The 21,439-nt window shown below is 37.9% G+C and overlaps 5 protein-coding genes across 5 annotated transcripts; 2 read left to right on the top strand and 3 right to left on the bottom strand.

The window, feature by feature from the left end:
• Nucleotides 1–909: 909 nt before the first annotated feature.
• On the bottom strand, nucleotides 910–4,524 carry LOC108844474 (chaperonin CPN60, mitochondrial). Its single transcript, XM_018617738.2, has 16 exons — nucleotides 4,394–4,524; nucleotides 4,268–4,292; nucleotides 4,044–4,175; nucleotides 3,626–3,785; nucleotides 3,258–3,529; nucleotides 3,064–3,168; nucleotides 2,893–2,979; nucleotides 2,705–2,794; nucleotides 2,509–2,589; nucleotides 2,341–2,409; nucleotides 2,177–2,254; nucleotides 2,010–2,105; nucleotides 1,710–1,913; nucleotides 1,533–1,638; nucleotides 1,365–1,443; nucleotides 910–1,279 (listed from the first exon to the last, which is right to left on the bottom strand). The coding sequence occupies exons 1-16, from the start codon at nucleotides 4,429–4,431 to the stop codon at nucleotides 1,147–1,149; spliced, it is 1,755 nt and encodes a 584-aa protein (XP_018473240.1). The 5' UTR covers nucleotides 4,432–4,524; the 3' UTR covers nucleotides 910–1,146.
• A 159-nt stretch (nucleotides 4,525–4,683) lies between these two features.
• LOC108845949 (NADH dehydrogenase [ubiquinone] 1 alpha subcomplex subunit 13-B) lies at nucleotides 4,684–6,010 on the top strand. The gene is made up of 3 exons (XM_018619154.2): nucleotides 4,684–4,970; nucleotides 5,535–5,606; nucleotides 5,693–6,010. Exons 1-3 carry the CDS (start codon nucleotides 4,756–4,758, stop codon nucleotides 5,835–5,837), a joined length of 432 nt encoding a protein of 143 aa, XP_018474656.1. The 5' UTR covers nucleotides 4,684–4,755; the 3' UTR covers nucleotides 5,838–6,010.
• A 155-nt stretch (nucleotides 6,011–6,165) lies between these two features.
• On the bottom strand, nucleotides 6,166–16,048 carry LOC108848000 (myosin-10-like). Its single transcript, XM_057004800.1, is given in 41 exon segments — nucleotides 6,166–6,576; nucleotides 6,664–6,740; nucleotides 6,842–6,925; nucleotides 7,040–7,096; nucleotides 7,197–7,253; nucleotides 7,334–7,430; nucleotides 7,512–7,582; nucleotides 7,661–8,008; nucleotides 8,103–8,279; nucleotides 8,376–8,528; nucleotides 8,626–8,796; nucleotides 8,880–8,957; nucleotides 9,040–9,060; nucleotides 9,148–9,265; nucleotides 9,373–9,575; nucleotides 9,660–9,821; nucleotides 9,915–10,064; nucleotides 10,190–10,342; nucleotides 10,453–10,665; nucleotides 10,747–10,845; nucleotides 10,909–11,321; nucleotides 11,413–11,590; nucleotides 11,766–11,826; nucleotides 11,941–12,050; nucleotides 12,159–12,290; nucleotides 12,373–12,543; nucleotides 12,638–12,764; nucleotides 12,842–12,879; nucleotides 12,976–13,077; nucleotides 13,171–13,228; nucleotides 13,444–13,545; nucleotides 13,634–13,780; nucleotides 13,879–14,015; nucleotides 14,089–14,238; nucleotides 14,312–14,471; nucleotides 14,569–14,627; nucleotides 14,726–14,882; nucleotides 14,979–15,124; nucleotides 15,211–15,354; nucleotides 15,431–15,541; nucleotides 15,619–16,048. Coding segments are annotated over 41 exon segments (5,310 nt in total). The 5' UTR covers nucleotides 15,622–16,048; the 3' UTR covers nucleotides 6,166–6,461.
• A 351-nt stretch (nucleotides 16,049–16,399) lies between these two features.
• Nucleotides 16,400–18,057, top strand: LOC108847999 (haloacid dehalogenase-like hydrolase domain-containing protein At2g33255). Its single transcript, XM_018621396.2, has 5 exons — nucleotides 16,400–16,788; nucleotides 17,071–17,113; nucleotides 17,191–17,251; nucleotides 17,376–17,510; nucleotides 17,699–18,057. Exons 1-5 carry the CDS (start codon nucleotides 16,410–16,412, stop codon nucleotides 17,861–17,863), a joined length of 783 nt encoding a protein of 260 aa, XP_018476898.1. The 5' UTR covers nucleotides 16,400–16,409; the 3' UTR covers nucleotides 17,864–18,057.
• A 797-nt stretch (nucleotides 18,058–18,854) lies between these two features.
• Nucleotides 18,855–20,752, bottom strand: LOC108844558 (auxin-responsive protein IAA13). The gene is made up of 4 exons (XM_018617831.2): nucleotides 20,231–20,752; nucleotides 19,434–19,853; nucleotides 19,285–19,346; nucleotides 18,855–19,207 (listed from the first exon to the last, which is right to left on the bottom strand). Exons 1-4 carry the CDS (start codon nucleotides 20,449–20,451, stop codon nucleotides 19,158–19,160), a joined length of 753 nt encoding a protein of 250 aa, XP_018473333.1. The 5' UTR covers nucleotides 20,452–20,752; the 3' UTR covers nucleotides 18,855–19,157.
• Between the last annotated feature and the right edge of the window lie 687 nt (nucleotides 20,753–21,439).

Below are 21,439 nucleotides of genomic sequence, written 5' to 3'. Positions count from 1 at the left end.
TTTAAACTTTGGATGTAACTTTTGTTAATACATGAAATAAAAAATTTGACATGCATTTTAAATGAATATCAAATTATTCTCTTCATAATTATATATATACTATATGATCTTAAAGTATGTGTAACATCAATTTAAATATTTTAAATAAAATGAGAGATGTAAACTAGAAAAATAAAGGTAAATATACATATGTTCGGTTATCTTCGGATATCCATTCGGGTTCGGGTATTACCCGTTCGGGTTCGGATATCCAATCTCTCCTAACTTAATATCCATTCGGGTATTTTGCTACTTCGGTTCGGATTTCGGTTCGAGTTTTTTGGATCGGGTTCGGGTGCCATTTCGGATATCGGGTAAAGTGCCCACCCCTAGTCCTAGTGGTTTTAATGAGATTCTCATACACGATTGTCCGAGATTGTGAATTCGACTTTTTATCAGGGAGTGTACTGAAAGTCTGAAACCTCTCAAAAAAAAAAAATAATTATATCGCATATAACCCACGGGTTTCTACGGTGCTTTGGATGCGGAGTCTTTCAGGGTGGGTCAGTCACTTTAAAAGATTTACATATAACAGTTTTGAGATATCATTGATGTCTAATGGTTTCAATGAAACTTTCACACACTATAGTATTAACAGAAGTCGCAAGTTTGACTAACGGATTTCTACGGCGTCAATGGATCTTGAATGCAGGAATTTTCTGATAGGGTCACTCACACTATAAAGAGTATACCCACAAAAGCTTGAAAATATCCGTTGCACAAGATTTCTCTCTCTCTCTTACTCGTACTCCACCATTTCACTCACAGGATTAAAGAAACCCGTAGACAGTAATTATCGTGTGTTAATAAGAGATTAAATTTGGTGAAAGTTGGCAAGAACTAGAAACCTCCATGCGAAACCTCACTGAATATTTCCTGAACTGTAGTATTCTATATAATTTTCCAAGATAACACAAAAAGACTTGTATGACCAAAGAATTTAGATATTTTATAGATTGATTGTGAATGAAATCCAGAAAGGAAAAATCTTATGGTCTATCTCTATTCCAATCATGACAGAAAAAAGGAGGATCCATTAGTGTATAGTGGATGAAGCAACCTTATCATCATCTCACAACGATCTCCAAAGTAAAACTTGTTCTCTCATCAGAAACCCATTCCTCCCATACCGCCCATACCACCCATGCCGCCGCCACCACCGCCCATAGCTGGAGACGCATCCTCTTTCGTTGGAATCTCAGTCACAACTGCTTCCGTTGTTGTCAACAAAGACGAGACACTAACCAATATAACAACAAAGATTAGCAGAAGGCATTGCAATAAACTATAAACTTTAAAACGAGAAGTTTTCAAACTCTGTGTACCTTGCAGCATCAACCAATGCGGTTCTGATCACTTTCACAGGGTCGATGATACCAGACTTGACCATATCAACGTATTCTCCTGAAAACAAAAAAATGCAGAAAGTGGTTTAAATACATAACGAAACAACAAGGTGGGGGGACCAAGAGCAAGTCTGTTGTAATGTTTACCTTTAGCAGCATCGTAACCGAGGTCAGGATTATCTGATTCCAAAAGCTTGCCTACAACGACTGCACCCTCGACTCCAGCGTTGGAAGCAATTGTGTAAACAGGTGTCTGCATCAAAGAAAGGTTTTATTTTTGGTATAAGATTCAAGAAGCTGTTTTAAGTTGGATAGAAGAAAAACCTTGAGAGCGTTTTGGATGATTTGGACACCGATTTTCTGATCAAAGTTAGCCGTAGAAAGCTTCTCGAGTTCTTTTGACGCGTACAAAAGAGCAACACCACCACCAGGAACGATACCCTCTTCAACAGCTGCTTTGGTGGCATTTAGAGCATCAGTGACTCTATCCTTCTTTTCGCCAACTTCTGACTCACTCGCTCCTCCGATCTAAAATCTCATAAGTAATATATTCCCATCATTATCTATGCATCTTGGGTCCATTAAAGTGCTCCAATAGAGATGTTAAGAGAGTAGTTTCATTACCTTGAGTACAGCAACACCACCAGAAAGCTTAGCCAACCTTTCTTGTAGCTTCTCCTTGTCATAGTCAGACTCGCTCGCTTCAACCATTGATCGTATCTGTGTGATTCATTTAGAGTTAGTACAGAGTCAATTACATGAAAAAATAAATGTGAGAAGTATAAACCGACCTGTTCACATCGCTCCCCAATTAATTTCTTGTCACCAGCCCCATCAAGGAAAACAGTGTCGTCTTTGGATACAGTTATCTGTTCACAAATTAAAATCATGTTTATATAAACTGTATGTAAAAGTAAATGAAAAAAAAAAGAGAATAAGACGTATGAAAACGAACCTTTTTGCAGTTTCCAAGCATACTGAGGTCAATTTTCTCAAGATTCATACCTAACTCTTCTGTTATTACCTGTAAAAATTGAAACCATCAAAGAAATATTAGAGCTGGGGCAATTAATGCAAGGGATGAGTGTCTTGACAGATAGTAAAAATAGGAATATTGGCTTGCCTGGGCTCCGGTAAGGGTAGCTAGATCATGCATGTTGGCCTTACGGTTTTCTCCAAAACCAGGGGCCTTCACAGCACAGACCTATTATAATGTGATGGTGTTTACATGTTTACATCAGTCCAAGCATATTAAACTTCTAATAAGGAGTAAGTTAAAAGGAAAAAGGCATATATAACAAAAGGCTGAAAAGAAAAACCTTGATTCCAGCACGGAGCTTGTTGAGAATTAGCACGGCAAGAGCATCACTCTCCAAATCCTCCGCAACGATAAGCAGCGACCTTTGACTCTGAAAAAAAAAAGACAGAGAACAGAAATATTCAGATACAAGGGAGCTTTATGAAATACCAGAAGAGGTTATTGACACTCAAGAAACCAAACTTATACCTTGAGGGCCAGCTCTAAGACTTTCACCATAGAGTTTAAATTGGAGATTTTCTTCTCGTGGATGAGAATGAGAGGATCTTCTAGTTCCTGAAAACAATATCCATGCATAACAAATCAAATTACGAACTTCTACAGATTGATAAAGCAACAAAGTGGGATCCGGATCCTTACACATTTTTGGTTTTTCTGGTTTGTAATGAAGTATGGGGAGATGTACCCCCTGTCAATCTTCATACCCTCAACAACTTCCAGCTCGTTAAACAAGGTCTTACCATCCTATATCAAGATAATATGAAAGCATAAGTTAGTCACCATAAGAAATAAGAAAAACAAATTTAACAGAACGGGGATAAGATCAAACTCACTTGGATTGTGATCACTCCCTCTTTGCCAACACTTTCCATAGCCTTTGCAATCAGTTCACCGATTTCTCTATCCCCATTAGCTGATATGGTTCCAACTTGAGCAATTTCCTCAGAAGTGCTAATCATGCGTGCTCGGCTCTTCAAGTTCGTCACAACTGTGTCAACGGCCAGTTTGATACCGCGTCTTAGGTCCATCGCATTCATTCCTGCAGCGACTGATTTGCAGCCTTCTGCGAAGATAGCTCTTGTAAGAACTGTAGCACACGTTGTTCCTGTTTTTTTTTTACAAAAAACAACAATTAATGAGTATAATAGAAGAATAACTACCCAAAACGTTACGAAAATACAATGAAGGGGATATCACTTACCATCACCAGCAACATCATTGGTGGCGTTAGCAACCTGTTTGACAAGACTGGCACCAACGTTCTTGACTCTGTCCTTGAACTCAATGCTCTTGGCTACAGTCACACCATCCTTTGTCACCTTTGGTGCTCCCCAGCTTTGTTCGATGATGACATTACGACCCTTAATAGAAAAAGGAAATTCAGAAAAACGGTTTGAGACACCGTGGGGGTAATAAAACAGACAATGTTTGATGATAGTGGTGTCTCTAGGTCGTTACATAAACTAGATTCCTTTACAGCATTAACCTATTGTGTTAGTGTAATAGAAACATGATAACTGTCACTAGGGCGGCATATCTGCTTTTCTCGCTAACTAGATTCACTTAAACAATACTAACCTATTGAACAGAACCTATTTGAAACAAAAAAGTTGATATACCTTTGGTCCCATAGTGACTTTGACAGCATCAGCGAGCTCCTCAACACCTCTAAGCATCAAAGCCCGGCCTTCCACACCGAACCTTATGTCTTTCGCTGCATAATTCCTAGTGGAACTGAGCCTGCTTCCAATCTAAAACAACACACAGAACACGCATCAATACATACATAACCACAATTGGATAGAACAGCATACATAGATACGAAATGAAGAAAGAGACGAACCTGAGTTGTACAGTTTCTGGCAACTCTGTCAGAAGCAAGGAAAGAATAATAATAATTAAATTCAATAAAAAGGGAGAAGCTAGAGTTATACTCTATGGAGTAAAGCAGAGAAGAATAGATCTAAACCTAGCTTTTGAAGCAATGCTGGTGATAAGACGATACATGGTGGTAGGTAGATTCTCAGAGTCAAGATCGAACTAAAGAGACTGTAAACTGAACTAAAGAGGAGAAAGAAATAAAGTACAGCGAAGCAGCCTAGGGTTTAGGGTTTTTTGGCGTTTTCTCCAAGCACATTGAATTGGGTTTTAATATCCAATCTGGGTCCAGCTCAAGTTAATGGGCCTTGTGAAGCCCATTTTCTAATTTACAGAAAAAATAACTCAAAAAGAAAAGAAGTTCCTAATAATTCCACTCACTACACATTTCTTTCTGATTGTCTTGTTCAGAATCCATCAGAGAGTAATCTTTCGATTAAGGGGGGGTTGAAGATGACGGAGGCGATGATAAGGAAGAAGGCAGGAATGGCGAGTGTGAAGGATATGCCTTTGCTTCAGGATGGTCCACCACCGGGTGGGTTTCCTCCGGTTCGGTATGCTCGTCGGATCTCCAACACGGGTCCAAGCGCCATGGCTATTTTCCTTGCTGTTTCTGGTGCCTTTGCTTGGGGTATGTACCAAGTCGGCCAGGGCAACAAAATCCGCAGGTAAGCAGATAGCTCCTAGCTCAAAATTTCACTTTTAAATGTGGAACATGTAACCTCAAAAGCTTCAGTTTTTTTTTGTCTTAAAATTGGTTATGAATAACCTATTTTATGGTTAGTTAACGATGCCATAAGCTTTGGTGAAGAAAGCAATCGAATTGTAAGACGATGATGATGATGATGATTCTAGTTAGTTACTCGTGTGTACTTGAGATAGATACAGTATCATTACACAACACCAAAGCTTCGGTTTTTTTGTGTGTTCTTAATGTTAAGTTGGTTTTAGGAACAACCCATCATTTTATGACTAACTAACGACCCCTTTAGCTTTTGGTGACGTAAGTAATAGAATTGTAAGAGGGTGATGATACTAGTTACTTGGGTTTTGGTTTTTAGGTGGTCAGTTTGTGAATTATCAGCTTGATTAGTATTGATTTACGTAGTTTTACAATAAACACAGTTTTATCCTCTGTTAGTCTCGGTTGGTCCAGGAATTCAATTTCTTAATGATGAGCATAATGTGTGACCACCAAGGTTCTAATTAAGATTTGATGTTGGTGATGATAGGGCGTTGAAGGAAGAGAAATACGCTGCACGTAGAGCAATTCTTCCCATTCTTCAAGCAGAAGAAGATGAAAGGTATAGCAAAAAAGTTATATATGGTTCTTGTGGTATAGAGTAGTCAGAGTTCAACTGATTCCCATGTGTTGTTTATTTGTAAATAGGTTTGTGTCTGAGTGGAAGAAGTATCTAGATTACGAGGCTGATGTGATGAAAGATGTTCCTGGTTGGAAAGTTGGTGAAAACGTGTATAACTCTGGTCGCTGGATGCCACCAGCCACCGGAGAGCTTCGTCCTGATGTTTGGTAATATCTATCTATCTATGCGCCTCCTTTTCATGATGTTGGTGGATATTGTGTAAGCATGTTAGAAACTTGATATATAATAAGAGACAATGATACATACATACACACACTTCATGTATTGAGGAACCTATTCTTGTTTATGTCTCTTTGTCAATGGCAAAAATTAATTTCTACATAGATCATGGTCATATGATCTTTTATCAATTTTTGAAACTTCAATATGTTTTCACATTAAAGAAACATTTTATAAATATGGTAACAAACACATACAAACAAAATATAAATTGATGTCTAAGAATTGAAAGCCACATTTTCATTACAACAAAAGAAACTTCCAATAAATGCTTTATTTTCACAATTATTCATATTATGGATGTTTTACATAGACAAGTTTCTTGCCCTACAAGTAAATATTGGCTGGCTTTAACCTAACCGCCCTGAAGAGAATGAACTTGTAAGAACCGAATCAGAAGAGAGGAGCCCTACACCCGAGCTCAAAATTTCCCTCTGAAAAAAAACCTACCAACGATCCTATGGACTTCTACATACCGTGAACCTGTGCAAGAGACTATTGTACAATTTGGTCTCATCAAATCAGTTGTCAGATGAAAAACGGACCAAATAAGTCTCAGTCCTTTAGAAACTGGAAGTTAGGGTTGTCAGCGAGTTCCATCGCTGCCTTTACATTGGTAAATTCTTTTTCTTGCATACAGTTGGAGATTTCATCGGCTGCAAAGGGGATGCTGAGTTTCACAAAGACAATTTCATGAGGTTAATGATGGTGAATTCTGAGATAAGTAAGGTCTTCTTGATATTTTTTTTTTGAATACCTGGAATCATTGTCTAACAAGAACGAACGGCTGTCTTCGTCTTCATCTGTGATTAGAAGTTTCAAGTTGGAAATCACCTGCATCGCCAGAAAACATGAAGCAGATAATGAAATGATACAAGAAGATTTGGAAAAAAATGTATTATGGTTGGTTTAAGAGATGTGGAGATGAAATATACGTCTGGAGATACATTCTTCTTATCCTTGTCGTCATCAATTTTGCAGAGAGTACATATTCTATACAATTGCTGAGTACTAAGAACCTGACAAATTAAAGAACGAGACACAGAGAGATCAGAATAGGGTATGAATGTTAGCATTCTCCAAGCACCTTTTGGAAGTAAAAATTTTAGTTCACAGAAGGAGAGAGTAGTTACCGGGCAGAGGTTAGTGGTAAGATCATCATATGTAATTGTGGACTTTTGTTCTGTTACCTGGAAGAAGAATCAGTTGATATACTCAGGAAAAATAAAGAAGAGTGAGTATTGTACTGTTAATTTAAATTTCTGTAAACTTGGTTCTTAAATGACGGACCAGGATCACCACGGCTTGTCTTGTGTGTTTGAGTTCATCCCATGAAGACCCTACAAACTGCATTCAGAAGAATTTAATTTGCAATCAATCAAGAGAGTGAAATGTTTGGTTACTAAGATAGACAAATGAAAACTTACATCTTCAGTTGCCAGGCTACACCATGCCTCTAGTTCATTTAACAAAGCATTCACCTTTTTGCCCATGTTGAATGTACAGCATTCTTGTTGTGTAAGGCTGCATTAGTTATGTTACAGCTTTAAGTTTAACGGTTGATGGGTGTGGATAAGGGTTGATGGGGGGAGTGTAATTTTTTACCTGTTAAAGACTTGAACGTTGATGCCTTGGAATGTTTGGCTGAATATCTTCTGAGCAAGAAACAGAGGAACCTGTGACAAGAGATTTTCTCAGAGAGGACATTAAGTAGATTACAATAAAAATACCCTCAAATAAAGAAAAGTTCTTACGTAATTTTTCTGCAGTGTGCCGAGAAGCCGATTCAAAAGATCTATGATGCCTTGCCAAGTTTCCGTTTGTGAATTCTCTGCGGATGATGGTTTTGCCGGTGGAGTCTCTTCAGATATCTTTGCATGTGGATCCTCTTCAGATGGCTTTTCTGGTGAACTAAGCTTTTCTTGTGAGTTCTGTTCAGATGGCTTTGCTGGTGAGTTCTGTTCAGATGGCTTTTCTGGTGAGTTCTGTTCAGATAGCTTTGCTGGTGAGTTCTGTTCAGATGGCTTTGCTGGTGAGTTCTGTTCAGATGACTCGGCTGATATATTCTCTTCAGGTTGCTCACGTGATGAATCTTTCAGTCCCTGAACCATGAGAGATAGTAAGTGGGATGATCCCATCTTGCAAAGATTCATGATCCTTAGAATTTGATTCTTTTTCATTTATAGATAGGTCTACCTGAATGCATGACGAGAGAACTGGCTCTAACTCTCTCTTCACATTCTCTTGCACTATTCCATATATCGTTTCAACGTAGGCTGTGAGCTGCTGCTTGAACAGCAAAGCAGGTACTTTAGCATCTACCTGTTGCACTACGTCACCTGAAAGGCTTGCGGAAGAGGTTGAACGGAAACCCTGAGAACATACCCAGTCATGCCCCAACAAGATACGTTAGAAACTATTAAGTTACAGCTTATTATATATGATGACCATAATAAGATGTTTGTTTACCTGTGTCATCCTCCCAAAAAATGAAGTCGGCTGAGGAGGTAACTTCGGACTTGCACTACTTGTGCTATGGGTTTTCAAGCTTCTTTGAAGCAAGAATAGTAGCGTAGATGTGTTGGTTAGCCAATAGGTCAAATGATCATTATCTTCCGGATTCTATAAAAGGACATAAATAAGAAACATGATGCCAAGTTCAATCTAATGCAAGTCTAAAGCTGTTTGTTAACTACTAAATATGCAAACTTCAGGTTACCTCAATAGCGGAACCAAAAACAGGAACCATACGATCAAAGATACTGGTCTTCTCTGCTTCGAATACTTTCCAGTGTATGAGACATTTGTAAATTGTAAACGCCGCAACAGGCTTTCCATGGCTGAATCCGACCTTTTGCGAAACAAACTTGATAAGCACGTCAACGTATTCCTGAATCATCAAAACATAACATAACTAATTAACCGATGCAAAACTATCACAATGTTAGTTTATGTTTCCGTTAGGCACGTTACATGGGGTTGTCGTTCAATCCGAGACCGCCTGAAAGATATTGTCCCAAACCTTCTTGATGGTAAAGGAGCAAGTGATTCCTGTAAAAAAATATATAGAAAAGATGATAAATTGTATGTAAGAAGAGTTCATCCAACCTCTCTTTAACTGTAGACAACTTACATGATGTCCGTTCTCCATTGGCTTTGAAGAAGTACATGAATAGAAGAAAGAGGTCAAGACATTTCTTTGAAAAAAACTTTATAATAAAAAGATAAAACATTTATTTACCGGGGGTCCTCCTGTAAATGACATCTGAGGTGACATTTTCCGGGAAGCTGAATGAGCCAGTGCTTGCTGCCGAAGAATCTTGTCTTCTGTCTCCATGTCAGAGACCTTTTCCTCCAGCCTAAATATAAGAAGTGAATAATTAATGCATAATATATGTAAGTAACTGTTCCGAATGCAAACATATATAACAAAGTAAAAACATAAAAGATTATGCAGATAGACAACCTCTGCATGAATGTTTTTAATTCGATTAGTTTTGTCTCTGCCTCTACAACCTGCTGAAGCCTCTCTTCGCAAAGTTTACTTGCTTCTTCATGCTTCTTCTCTGTGTCTACAACCTGCTGAAGCCTCTCTTCACAAAGTCTACTTGCTTCCTCATACTTCTTCTCTGTTTCAACTATTTTCTTTTCCAACAAATCCACCAGATCCTGTGGAATTTTCAATAAATTTAAAGAGAGACATAACCCACAAACTTGTACTGGTGAAGGATACAATTTTCTGAAAAAACTTACAAATAATTCTTTGTTTTCAGCAGCAAGTTTTTTGGTCATTTCATTATCAGTATCCTCTGTTGAGCTCTCTTCTTTAATCATGTGTGTACGCTCCTTTTGCTCGTTTGATGAATCACTCCCATCTTTTTTGTTATTTTTCTTCTCTAACGAACTCACCAGTGCCTGAAAAAGTGTCATACATCAGATCAACGGAAAAAAAAAAATCCTGAAAAAATTAAAATGAGCATATGATTAGAGCATATAAAACAAGCTTACCTTGAGACGTTCATTCTCAGCTGCAAGATCACTCACAATTTCATAATCAGATGAAGCACTCTCCTTCAACTGCTCTGTGATGTTTGAGCTTGTTTCGTCGTGTTTTCGGTCTAAGGCATCTATTTTCTCCTCCAGTGAACTGACCAACGCCTAATAAATAGTGTGTGTACTTGATGAGATATTAGATTATCCAGAGAAAACATTGAAATCTCAAATAAAACTCTTTTCCCACCAATCAAGATTGTGTTTCAGAATCAATTATCAACAAATCATACCTTCAGTTGTTGATTTTCAGCTTCAAGTTTGATGATTACATCATGGTCAATGACAGGAACCTCCCCTTTTATTCTCTCTTCACTTAGCCTACCTGTTTCCTCATATTTGGTCTCTGGATCATCAACTTTCCTTTGTAATGAGCTCACCAACTCCTAAGAAGTTATAAGGATTACAGGGTAAAACAGAGCACACACAATCATATATTTATTTATTTTTAAATCTGTAACCCTTCAACCATAATCTAAAACCTTTATGGACTTGCCTTGAGATTTTCATTTTCTGCGGCAATATCATGCGTCATCTCCAGTTCCTTAGCAAGTTCTTCAAATTCTAATTGCATGTCCTGTAAAGCTGACTGCAACTTCAAGATCTCCTCACTTTTGGTTTCTTGAGTTTCCCCGAGCTGAAGTTTCATATCATTCAAAGCTGCTTGCAACTCTGCCACTTCTTGATTTTTGGTTTCCTCAAGCTTCATCTGCATAAGTAGCCAGATCAGAATGCCACACACACACAGAAAATAAAATATTCCACGTGAGAAGTCAAGTGTGACATGTACCCTCATCTGTTTCTCAAGCTCTAAGATTGAAGTGAGTTCTTTTAATTCCTTCTCTAATTTAGTATTAGTTTCTTGGAGGGCTCCTGTTTCCTTAGCAGCCTGGAATACAAAGAAGTATTATGACATAGGCACATATGATCAAAAGAGAAGTTATTGACATACCATTTTAAGCTTTCGCAATTCTCGGCGTGCAACTTTTACTCTCCAGCCACACTGAGTGGTAATTGCTGCTTTCTTCATTCTTAAATACCGCCGACGACACAAACATCTTCTGATTTGACTCTGTGGAATAATAAGTAACTTGCACGTTATTGATACTCAAAAGAGAATGAAAGATTATTGTCATCAAAATGAGGTTTTAAAACTTGCTTGGATAACAATTGCCGCTTTTCTCTTCTTTCTGTATTGAAGTTCAACTCGGGCAGCCATTGCACGCAACCCAGTCTGAACATAGACAGCTGAAATACACAGCTTTTTATAGGCATTGTGGCATATATAAGTCCGCGCCTGCTTCTGTATTCTTATAGAAGCAGCTTCTCTTCTCATGGACTCGAACTGAAGCCGTGCGACGTATCCTGCAATCATATGGGAGAAGGTTAATGAGAAATGAAAAATTATGAAGCTAAAAATATACCCCCACATGTAATTTCATACAACATGTGTTACCTCTACAAAAGGCTTGGATATCTCTTGAAGCCGACTGCAACACCAAATATTTTTTGCGAGACTGATAAGTTAGCACTTTCCTTTGTATGATCCTCGCTGAATGGCCAAGAACTTCGGATCGGTGAGCATCCAGTTCTGCCATCTGACCTGCCCTAAGAAACACCTTTGTCTTCCCTATCTGTGATTTTAATTAAAGATAAATGCAGTGACATAATTCATCAATTCATCAGATAAGATGTCTTGTGAAGTGTGGCCATATAACATATCCAAAAATGGAAATAGCAATATCCTTTATTTGTTTTTCTGTTCATAATAAAATTAAAGAATTCTGAGATAAGAATATGAAAACTCACCTGAAAACCTTTTAGCTCCACTTTTGCTAGTAGCTTTTTGCAAGCATCAACTTCGTCAAAGCTTTAAACATAGATGGAGGTATGACTATGAGTCTAAAACCTTAACTTTCATTTGAATATATTTAAGAGATTAATTACAAAAAAAAAAAAATTAGTAATGGTGATTCTAGCTAACCTTTTGTTTGTAGCTTCCGGGAACAAAATACGGAACCTAGTTAAAAATTCACTGAAAGACTTTCTAGTAGGATATCCAGCACAGCTAATCCTAATGGCTTCCAAGACCCCCTGAGCCCAGAAAAAGGATGTTTCAGAACATCATCATGTAGAGGTCAAACTTTTGTTGCAGTTGTAAAAATATAAACATATAAGGTTTTCTGAAAACATTAAGCTTACCCCACACCTAAGTTGATGCAGAACGTTAATGTTCTCAAAAATCTCTGGCTTGAGAACGTTATTTGGTTTAACACAGCGTATGTAGTGCGGCTCTGTGGTGTTCAACGTCTCGAGCAAAGATTGTAGTTGTTGCTGTATTTTTAGAACATGGTGAGAATCACACGGTATAATTTATAAGAAGAATTTGTTGAACTTATTAACATCATCTTCAGACCTTGAATTGAGAGCCTATTGATGAGAACTTTGATGAGCCGGAGGATTCCAATCGCAGTTTAGGAAACAAAGATGAGACAAAGGAACAATCTGAAGAGTTCATGAGAGCTTGATGTTCTCTAACAACGTAATCTTTGTTCTTGTCCAAAAATAGTTCAGTCTGATAAGTGACCTGAAATTAAACAATAGTACGGTCTCATCACACCAAGTTTTGCCAATAAATTCAAGACCAAACATTTATAAGCAAGGGCTTCTGAGGCACTAACATCACCAGCATAATGGCATATGGTAAAGTCTGTACGAGCTAACTTTGGTTTGGTAAAACGCTTGTGGCCATTAAATGTCTGGTATAGCTTTTGCGCAAGTGTATCATGTGTTGATTTTGGAAACATACTGTTAGAGGAAAAAACAAATTCAAGACACATAGGAAGTGGACAAGAAAGGAAGTAGATGACGTTTTGATACATTACCAAGCCTCATCAATAAGTGCAATAATGCCACCAGGTTTCTGATCATGAAGCATTTTGGTGTTAGAAACTGAAATCAACATATGTTTGAAATTGGATCCCTATGTTCCAACACTACTCATTGTGCTAGTACTTACTTTTTCTATAAGATCAAGGACATCCTGATTATCGATGAATTCTATGTAACTCCAGTCAATTTCTTCTTTAGTATACTCTTCTTGCTCCATTTTGAACACATGCTGTAAAAGGGAGGAACACATGCATGAATATGGATCAATGTAAGATCAGATCAATCAAGCATCAATACTCTGAGAAGAACACCGGTCTCCAACCTGGTTGAAATGCTGTTGCAGCTTCTCGTTTGTCAGGTTTATACAAAACTGTTCAAAGCTACAAAATGTTTGTGAAAAGAGAGAGTCAACATTGAAGTTGTAACAAAAGTATTATTAGTGCTATCAGATGAACCACAGAAGGAAAGATCACTAGTGAGAATACTAATATTTGTCAGAATATTATGCAGGAAGCAACGTTAGGTAGTTAGAAATCAAATCACAAAAGGATATATTATAACATTTGATGAATATAAGAGCATACCGGTTAAGCACCTGTTTGTCTTAAAACTCTCGAATCCATATATATCCAGGACTCCAATAATGTATTCTGAACTTGGGTCTTGTCCAATGGAGTTATTGATCTTAGTCACAAGCCTGAGAGCATTAAAAATTTGTTAAACCTTTTTTAGCAATTCAAATCTACAGAATGATGTTAAGCCCTTGTAAATTGTTAATAACCTACCAGTCAAACAATTTAGAATAGACAATCTTGGCAAGAGCATCTCTGCTTAGAGCTGCACTGCCAGGATCAAGCGACTTTGTAATGCTTTCACCGCGAGTCACCATCACTCTTTTGCACAAGGAGTCTTCTAGAGCTTTTTCATCACACCTATTATACCAACAAAAGAGCAATCAGGGTTCTAACTCCTATAGCAAAATAAATATGTTATTCAATCAAGAGTAGTACAGAGTATTGAAAGAATGTACATGAAAAGTTCTGCAGCCACTTTCAGATGGAACCGGGATTTATCATCCTTAGGTTCTGCAGCGTCTGATTCTTCTCCCTTTTCAAACTCAATGTTTCCTAGATGAAGGATAGCAGCAACTGTCCGGAAGATTGCATCCTACAAAAGAAAAAATGTAAGAAGACTTTTCCTCATTGCTACTGATCATGTAAAATGACCAACCAGAAAGTACCTGCTCTTCAGAACTAATCCCAACAACATCCATAGCTTTCCTCGTAGCTAGGTACTCCTTGGCATCATCAAGTGCACTCAGCGCGTAGCAATTCGATTGATTTAGGTAGTGAAACGTGCTTGGTTCCCCTAACTTATACTGCTCAATTACCTGAAAATCTCAAAACGGATGCTAGCTTTGTCAGTATGAATATCACATGAGGTCAAGCATAATACATACTTACCTGTTGTGGCGCAGCGCAAAGCATGTAAAAGCAATGGTAGTTTCTTTCAGGATCAGAAACTTGACAAACACGCGACCTCTCAAGCAGATATGTTCTAATAGCAGCTCCAGAGATTCTTCCCATATGATTGAACTGAATCTCCACAAACTTACCAAAACGACTGCAACACGAGATTTACCAATATATGTCAAGTTGTGGCTTTCAACAAAGCCACCAAAAAAACAGGAAAAATCAAGAAATGTTAAAGACATTTCCACCTTGAATTATTGTTTTTGACGGTTTTTGCATTACCAAAAGCTTCTAAAACTGGATTAGACTGCAAAACAGAAACACAAGCCGAGAAGAGTAATTAAGAAGACATCTCCAGAGTCTTTATCTTTGATAAGAATGTAAGATAGAGATAGTGTAATGTACCTCTAAAACTTGCTGTTCAACAGATCGTCCTTCAGTTTGAGCTTTTCCACCCATGAATGCAAGATACTGCATGAGCATCTTTGTGCTCTCTGTCTTCCCAGCACCGCTTTCTCCACTCACTAAGATCGCCTGGCTTACTCCCTCGTTGATCATTTTTCTACAAATTTTTTAATGATTGTGAGTGAGTCCCAGAAAAAAAAAAGGCAAGTGGAGTTAAAAAGGTTTATTTAAGAAACAGAAGATGATGATTAACCTGTATGCAGAGTCAGCAACTGCAAAAGGATGTGGGCTTAACTCGCCAAAGTCAGAGCCTTTATATTGTTCCATTATATCATTTCCATATAGGTGTGGTAATCTTTTAAAGGGATTCACAGCTATCAGTATATTCCCTGTGTATGTCTGTAAAACCATTTCAAGAACCAATTAGTCTAAGTTTTTCTTCTTTTTTTTTTGCTAAAGAAAAATCCTAAAAGTTAGATGCTTACATATATTTCATTAGCATTGTACCGGGCCTTTAGATTGAGAAGAACCCCTGGTTCATGCAGATACGCAAGCTTGGTCATGTCGTCGACACCAAGTTCAGGAAACTCAGGGTCCTTGGGATAGACAGCATTTACCTTTGCCGTAACCTACATAACAAAAATATGAGCTTCATTACCCATCATCATCATGTAGCTTAAGAGCCAAGCAAATCGCATTTCTTACCGTCTTGGTTTGGCAGATGACTTTGACATCATCATCGTTAGCTTCGACTACTTCTCCATCAATCCAGGCTTCATCTGTGTCTTCTACCCAGACGATCGACCCCAAAGCAGCCTGATCAAAATGTAAAAACATGAGAGAAACACGAAGAAATCGCAATGCAGAATAATTAAATAAGAGTCTCTTATTACCATTAATTATTACGGCCAAATCTGATTAGATTTTCCTAGAAACGATCCCGAATGAAGATTACCAGCGGGAGGAAAACATTATAAATAATCCCTGAGAACCCAATCAGATGGTGTTTCCCGGGAAATTTGTCCACCATGGATCCAATGTTGAATCAGATACAAATGTACATATCACACGAACGTTTCTCTCTCTCTCTCTCTCTGGGCGACGTAAAAAGAAAGCAAAAGATTAGGGCTGCATTCACGTTGGCCGACGAGATAACCAGCAACAATATATATAGTAGAGACCAACAAAGACAATGCGCTGCAGATTCTCGCAGAAACTAAGAATTTTTCTCGCGTTTTCCCCTCGGATTATCTCTCCTGTGTTTTTGTTTTTTTTTTGGTTGTTTTTACCTTATTTGATGTTTTGTTTTGTCTCTCTCCCTGAAAGAAAGAGAGAGAGAGCAGCGAATCCACGTAAGCGTGTCATGCAAGTCATTTTAGCTTTGTGATTCCTAAAGTTACCCCCTAATAACCAAACCGGATTTCAATTTCGAACATTCGCCAAGACCAATCCGGTTCAATTCCAATGGAGAAGATGGTGACAACGTAACGCATGTTCAGTGGACATAAATACATGGAGCCGACAGAACAGAGGAGCTTTTCCGTGTCTTCGTCCCTCCTTAAACCGAACGTATTCATAAATTTCAAATAAACCGAACTAATTGTTGAATTCGATTAAACCGAACCGGATTGGTTAAAAATAGCTAGAGGAAGAGATTAACTACGAACCGTTTAAAAAAAAACGTATGTGCCTCGATTCGATTCAGTTAACCATCTCTTTGTCCATGACTTTCCTCTTATCAAGAACATTTCTTTCTCTCACACTCGTCAGACCTTCTTCTTCGATCTCCATGGCGAATCTCACCACCAACGCCTCCAAATCTCGCCTTAGAGGCGTCGTATTCGACATGGACGGAACTCTGACGGTTCCGGTCATCGATTTCGCGGCAATGTACAGGTCCGTCTTAGGCGAAGAAGAGTACAAGCGAATCAAGGCGGAGAGCCCTACCGGAATCGATATTCTTCACCACATCGAGTCGTGGAGCGTCGATAAACAGCAGAAGGCCTATGAAACCATCGCTGATTACGAGAAACAGGGAATCGATAAGCTCCAAATCATGCCCGGTACGGTTTACTCCCATCTCATCCCCTCCCTTGATTCTTGAGAGTTTGGTTAATAATAGGGTTAAAGATCGAGACTTTGGTAGCGTTACAGTTGATAAAGATTTAAACTTGGAAGAAAATAACTTTTTTTTTTTGGATCCTGATGTGCCATGGAGTATTGAACCTTCATTGTTTCACTAAATCATATGTTATGTAGTTTTAAATTTAAATTGTCTTCCATAATGAAATTAGGTTTGGTTTGGTTTGGTTTGGTTTGAGTGCAACTGTGTTTCTGTGTTCCAGGTGCTGCTGAGCTATGTGGCTTTCTTGACTCCAAAAAGATTAAGTAATGCACCTTTTGCTTTAATGCTAAGAATGCAATAAAACGAAGATGAGCAACTCGTTGTTTCATTTCTTTTGTAGGAGGGGGCTGATTACACGAAATGTTAGGAAGGCCATCGACATCTTCCACCAACGTTTTGAGGTAACTATTTTTAAGCCAGATAATCAGAACTAAAAAGAAACAGTTTTGTCAGACTTGTCTAACCAGCTGCCTGATTGGTTTTGCTGTCAGAGAGGCCTTGTCTAATTAATTTTCAATCATATAGGTTATATTTACTCCGGCACTAGGCAGAGAGTTTCGTCCATATAAACCAAACCCAGACCCGCTGTTGCATATATGTTCTACCTGGGACATCCCACCTAGCGAAGTTATGATGGTTGGTGACAGCTTAAAAGATGATGTGAGTAGCAGACCGCATACTTGATTATAAATCTCTCTTAAGCAATGCATGAAAGACGCTTAAACATGGACTTTTCTTATTTAAAGATTTGCTATGTGGAAGGGATTTTGCCTATTTTAGATTATTTCTTCCCCATTGGTCTCAACATTATAACTGGTAAGTGATCTTTGCTTTACTCGGTTCTGCAGATAGCATGTGGGAAAGGAGCTGGAGCCTTCACATGTTTGCTAGATGAATCCGGAAGGTATGGAGCAGATGATTTCTCTGTCACCGGACTGCATCCTGATTTCAAGGTTGATTCCCTGTCCAAAATTCACAACATATTGGAGACAAACTTCGACCTGAGCCCATAGCTTTTTTCCTTTCCAAGTTCCTTGTCTTGTAGTCTCAGTGACCAAAATAGTCTCTTATTCAACAACACAAAGGCAGCAGAATCACAACTATTGTAAGAGAGATAATGCCATTACAGAGTATTTGTGCAGGCTAGCCATATACAAAATGACATACACGTCTAGTAAATCCAAGATTTCTATTTTTTTGGATATCATCTCAAGTCCTTGAATTTGCTTTTCTTTTTCCATCCGGTGTGAAATTTGATTTTGCTTGGTGAAAAAAAAAAGACTTCTCAATCGCTTGTAGTGTTTCTTTGTGCTGGTCTCAAATGGGTCCTTTTGCCTCCATAGCGTCTGGTTATCACATGTCTGTGTAGAATGATGCAAACGTTACATTTCCATTTGATGGCTACGGCCACATAATGCCATATTCACAGACTAATGGCGACACGAATAAAATTAATTAACAAGGTAAGGTTGCCTTAGAACCCAAGACCTGGAAAATCAGAAGCTTTTGGTTTCATATAATTCTTACAAAGGTCACCTTGGAGCATCATTGGTAGCTAAAGTCGCTCTAGTTGCAGAGCATGGTCTAAGATATCAAATGAATGGTCTTCAGTGGCTCTTATGCTCTCATGCCTTCAGCGGTTGGAGGAATCCTTGCAAACAAACTTGGTGGATAGTAACGCCTAATATAATATTTTTTCCTTGCTTTCACAGCTATGTTAGTGTCTCACTATCCTATAAAGAAGAAACCTTTGGCCTACCACGGATAAGAGAACTACAAAGCTTTTGTTTTGGGACGTGAAGAAACATTTCTCTGACCTTTAACCTGAATAGTAGCTTCCATTGCTATGGTGCTTTCATCTCTCAGGATCAATTACTCTGCTACCAAATTTATATTCTAAATCTTGATCCTTTGATTAGTGGAATGTTGAAGGTCATTTTGACAGCTGATGCGTATATATAGACTTGTTTCTTGGATCAATCAGAGAAAACTCATAAACAAAAGTTTAGTTACAAAACCCATAAAACGATTTTAGATAAGCTTCAAATATTTACAGTGTAGTAAAAGAAGTAAAGAGCATTCTCTTCCATAGTATATGATGAAACTGCAACAATAAAACAAAAGACAGCAACCAAAAAAGAAAACCCTAAAGAGAAATAAAAACATTACAAGAACCAAGAAGCATACATAAACTGCAAAAGAACGATATAGCTTCTGCTTCTTCCTTATACTTGCTTCACAAGTAACTCAGACTTGCAAAACCCCACAAAAAAAAAACTGTAATAACGTAATGTGGAAAAGGAGAGTCTAAACAGGTTTGTTTCTTTGCCTCTCCTTCGGATCTTGATGTCTTGTAGCTGCGTAAACTAACATGTCTTAGTCCAAGATTGTTATCAAAACAATAAGAGAAATCAAGACAATATAGTCTACATACCAAGTCCAGTAGCTTCAGAGGTTTTCATCACCCTAAGCCTTTTCACCGAGGTGATGAACATTCTACCAAAAAAAACAATTTAGATCATTTATAATGCATTCATCAGACTATAAGAGATGATAAACTCATGGCTTTTTAGATTCATTTACCTCCACGGGACATCACCAACAAGCATCCAATCTCCTTCCTTATCTTCATAAGTAAGTACAAACTCAGAAGAACCATCTAAAAGCCTCAAAGGTTTGGTGAACTGACCCGTTAGCCCTATAGTACCGGGACTAGCGCGAAAGAACATGTCTTCCAGTGTCTGCGCCAAATTCTCGTAAGAAGAATGTGCATTCAAATCAACTTTCCTTCCTATAGCAACTCCATCCATGTTCACTTTGATAAACCCAATTTGAACTTTTCCATTCACTTTCTTTGTAACAACATCTTTAGTCTCATCATCTTTGGCTTTCTTCTTAACATCCTCTTCTTCTTCTTCTTCTTCCCTAGCTGACTTTGTGGCTTGGTTATTAACCAAACTGTTCATCCTGTGAGATCCAATAGGTGGCCATCCCACAACTTGACTGCTAACAAAAAGAATATCAAAATGAATCAACCAAGAACAGGTTCAACTTTTTCAATACACTTAATCCAAAAAAAAACAGAGTATTTCTTCCTACACAAGTTAATTGGGTCTGTCTGAATAGCCAAACAATAACTCGTAGACAGTTTATGTAATGGAATCAACAGTGAACTAGCTAAAACCTAAGAACCGTTTAACTCTTCCTAGACAAACTCTGTTTCTCAGAACAGAGTTTGTCATCATGCATAGAGAATAAACACTTTTTCAAAGATTATTCTATGAAGTTTCTCAATTTCTATTTCCCTCTGAAAAGACTAAAACCAAAAAGCTAAGAAAGGGTTAAGCTTTTTTTTTTTTCTTTGACTTAAGAAGACGAACCTTGAACGAGGAGGAGATGCACCAGCGTGAGAAGCAGAGTCAGCAGGTCGTTTAGAGCCAACTGAAGGAAAATCTTTTGCAGTCAAAAGCCTCCCACGCTCTCCCCACGCGCCGCCACCACCTGGTTTAACAATCTTGGCCGCCGTTCCACCGCCAAGGCTGAGCCCTAGACCCAGTTCTAGCTCGCTCTCAGCTTTCCCCATATCAAGCTCAGTAATCATTTTAGAGCACACAACAAAAACTCACCAAGAAAGAGCTCTAAGAATCCAAAACCAAACACAAAAGAGATAGATAGAGTATGTTAGAAGTCAAGGATAAGGACTTGGAAACACCTGGGAGTGGAAATTAAGAAGGAGACAAAGAAAGAGGAGATAAGGAAACAAGAAAACAAACAACACAGAAAGAGACAGAGGGAGGATTTTAAGGGCTTTCTTGAAATCTGGAGAGAGTTTTCAAGAATTGAGGGAGGAAGAAAAGGATTAGGTGGTGGAGAGAGTCATGAGAAACGGGACCCATATGTCTAGTAGTGACCATACCAACAACAATACCTTTGTTTCTTCTTTAAAGTATTTTTCTACTTTATTATTGTATTTTATTTTTTATTACATTTTTTAACTTTTCTTTCCGACATCATCAAACTTGTCGTGCTCTCTTTTGTTTACAAAAATGAAAAACAGAACAGATATTTAAATAACTTTATAGGGAAAATTTCGAAAAACAGTTGTTTGTGTGTTATATAATTTGTGGAAAGCTTTTGTTTTGTTAAAAAAAAAGGAAAGCTTTTGTTTAAACATCACTCTTTCTTTTTTCCCATTTTTGTAAGAATTCGTATTCGTTTTGATGATTGCTGATGTTAAGAGTTTTCAAGGTTTCTAAGACAAATGATGTAGAATAAAAGATTGTCGAACTAATTCTAAAGGATTTAAAGTAATGAGAATGCAAGTGTCTATTTAATCTAAGTGCAACCAGAGATTTGAATGATTTTAAATTATTACTAATGATTGAATGCAATAAAAGAATTATACTTCCTTAACTAATGGAAAAGAGAACTCATGGGTGTAGAGAATTTGACCTTAGGTGATCAAGTTTCAAACTAAGAAATGCAAATGATCAATCAAACTATCAACCTTAAGCCTAAACACAATTCTAAGCAATCTCTATGTCTAGATGAATGCTCATTTGCTAACACATCTCAAACATCAAATGTCT

The sequence above is a fragment of the Raphanus sativus genome, chromosome 3 (assembly GCF_000801105.2).
Source record: "Raphanus sativus cultivar WK10039 chromosome 3, ASM80110v3, whole genome shotgun sequence".
NCBI classification, from domain to species: Eukaryota; Viridiplantae; Streptophyta; class Magnoliopsida; order Brassicales; family Brassicaceae; genus Raphanus; species Raphanus sativus.
Note: the sequence above shows the minus strand (reverse complement) of the source record. Positions and strands in the feature narration are given on the sequence as shown.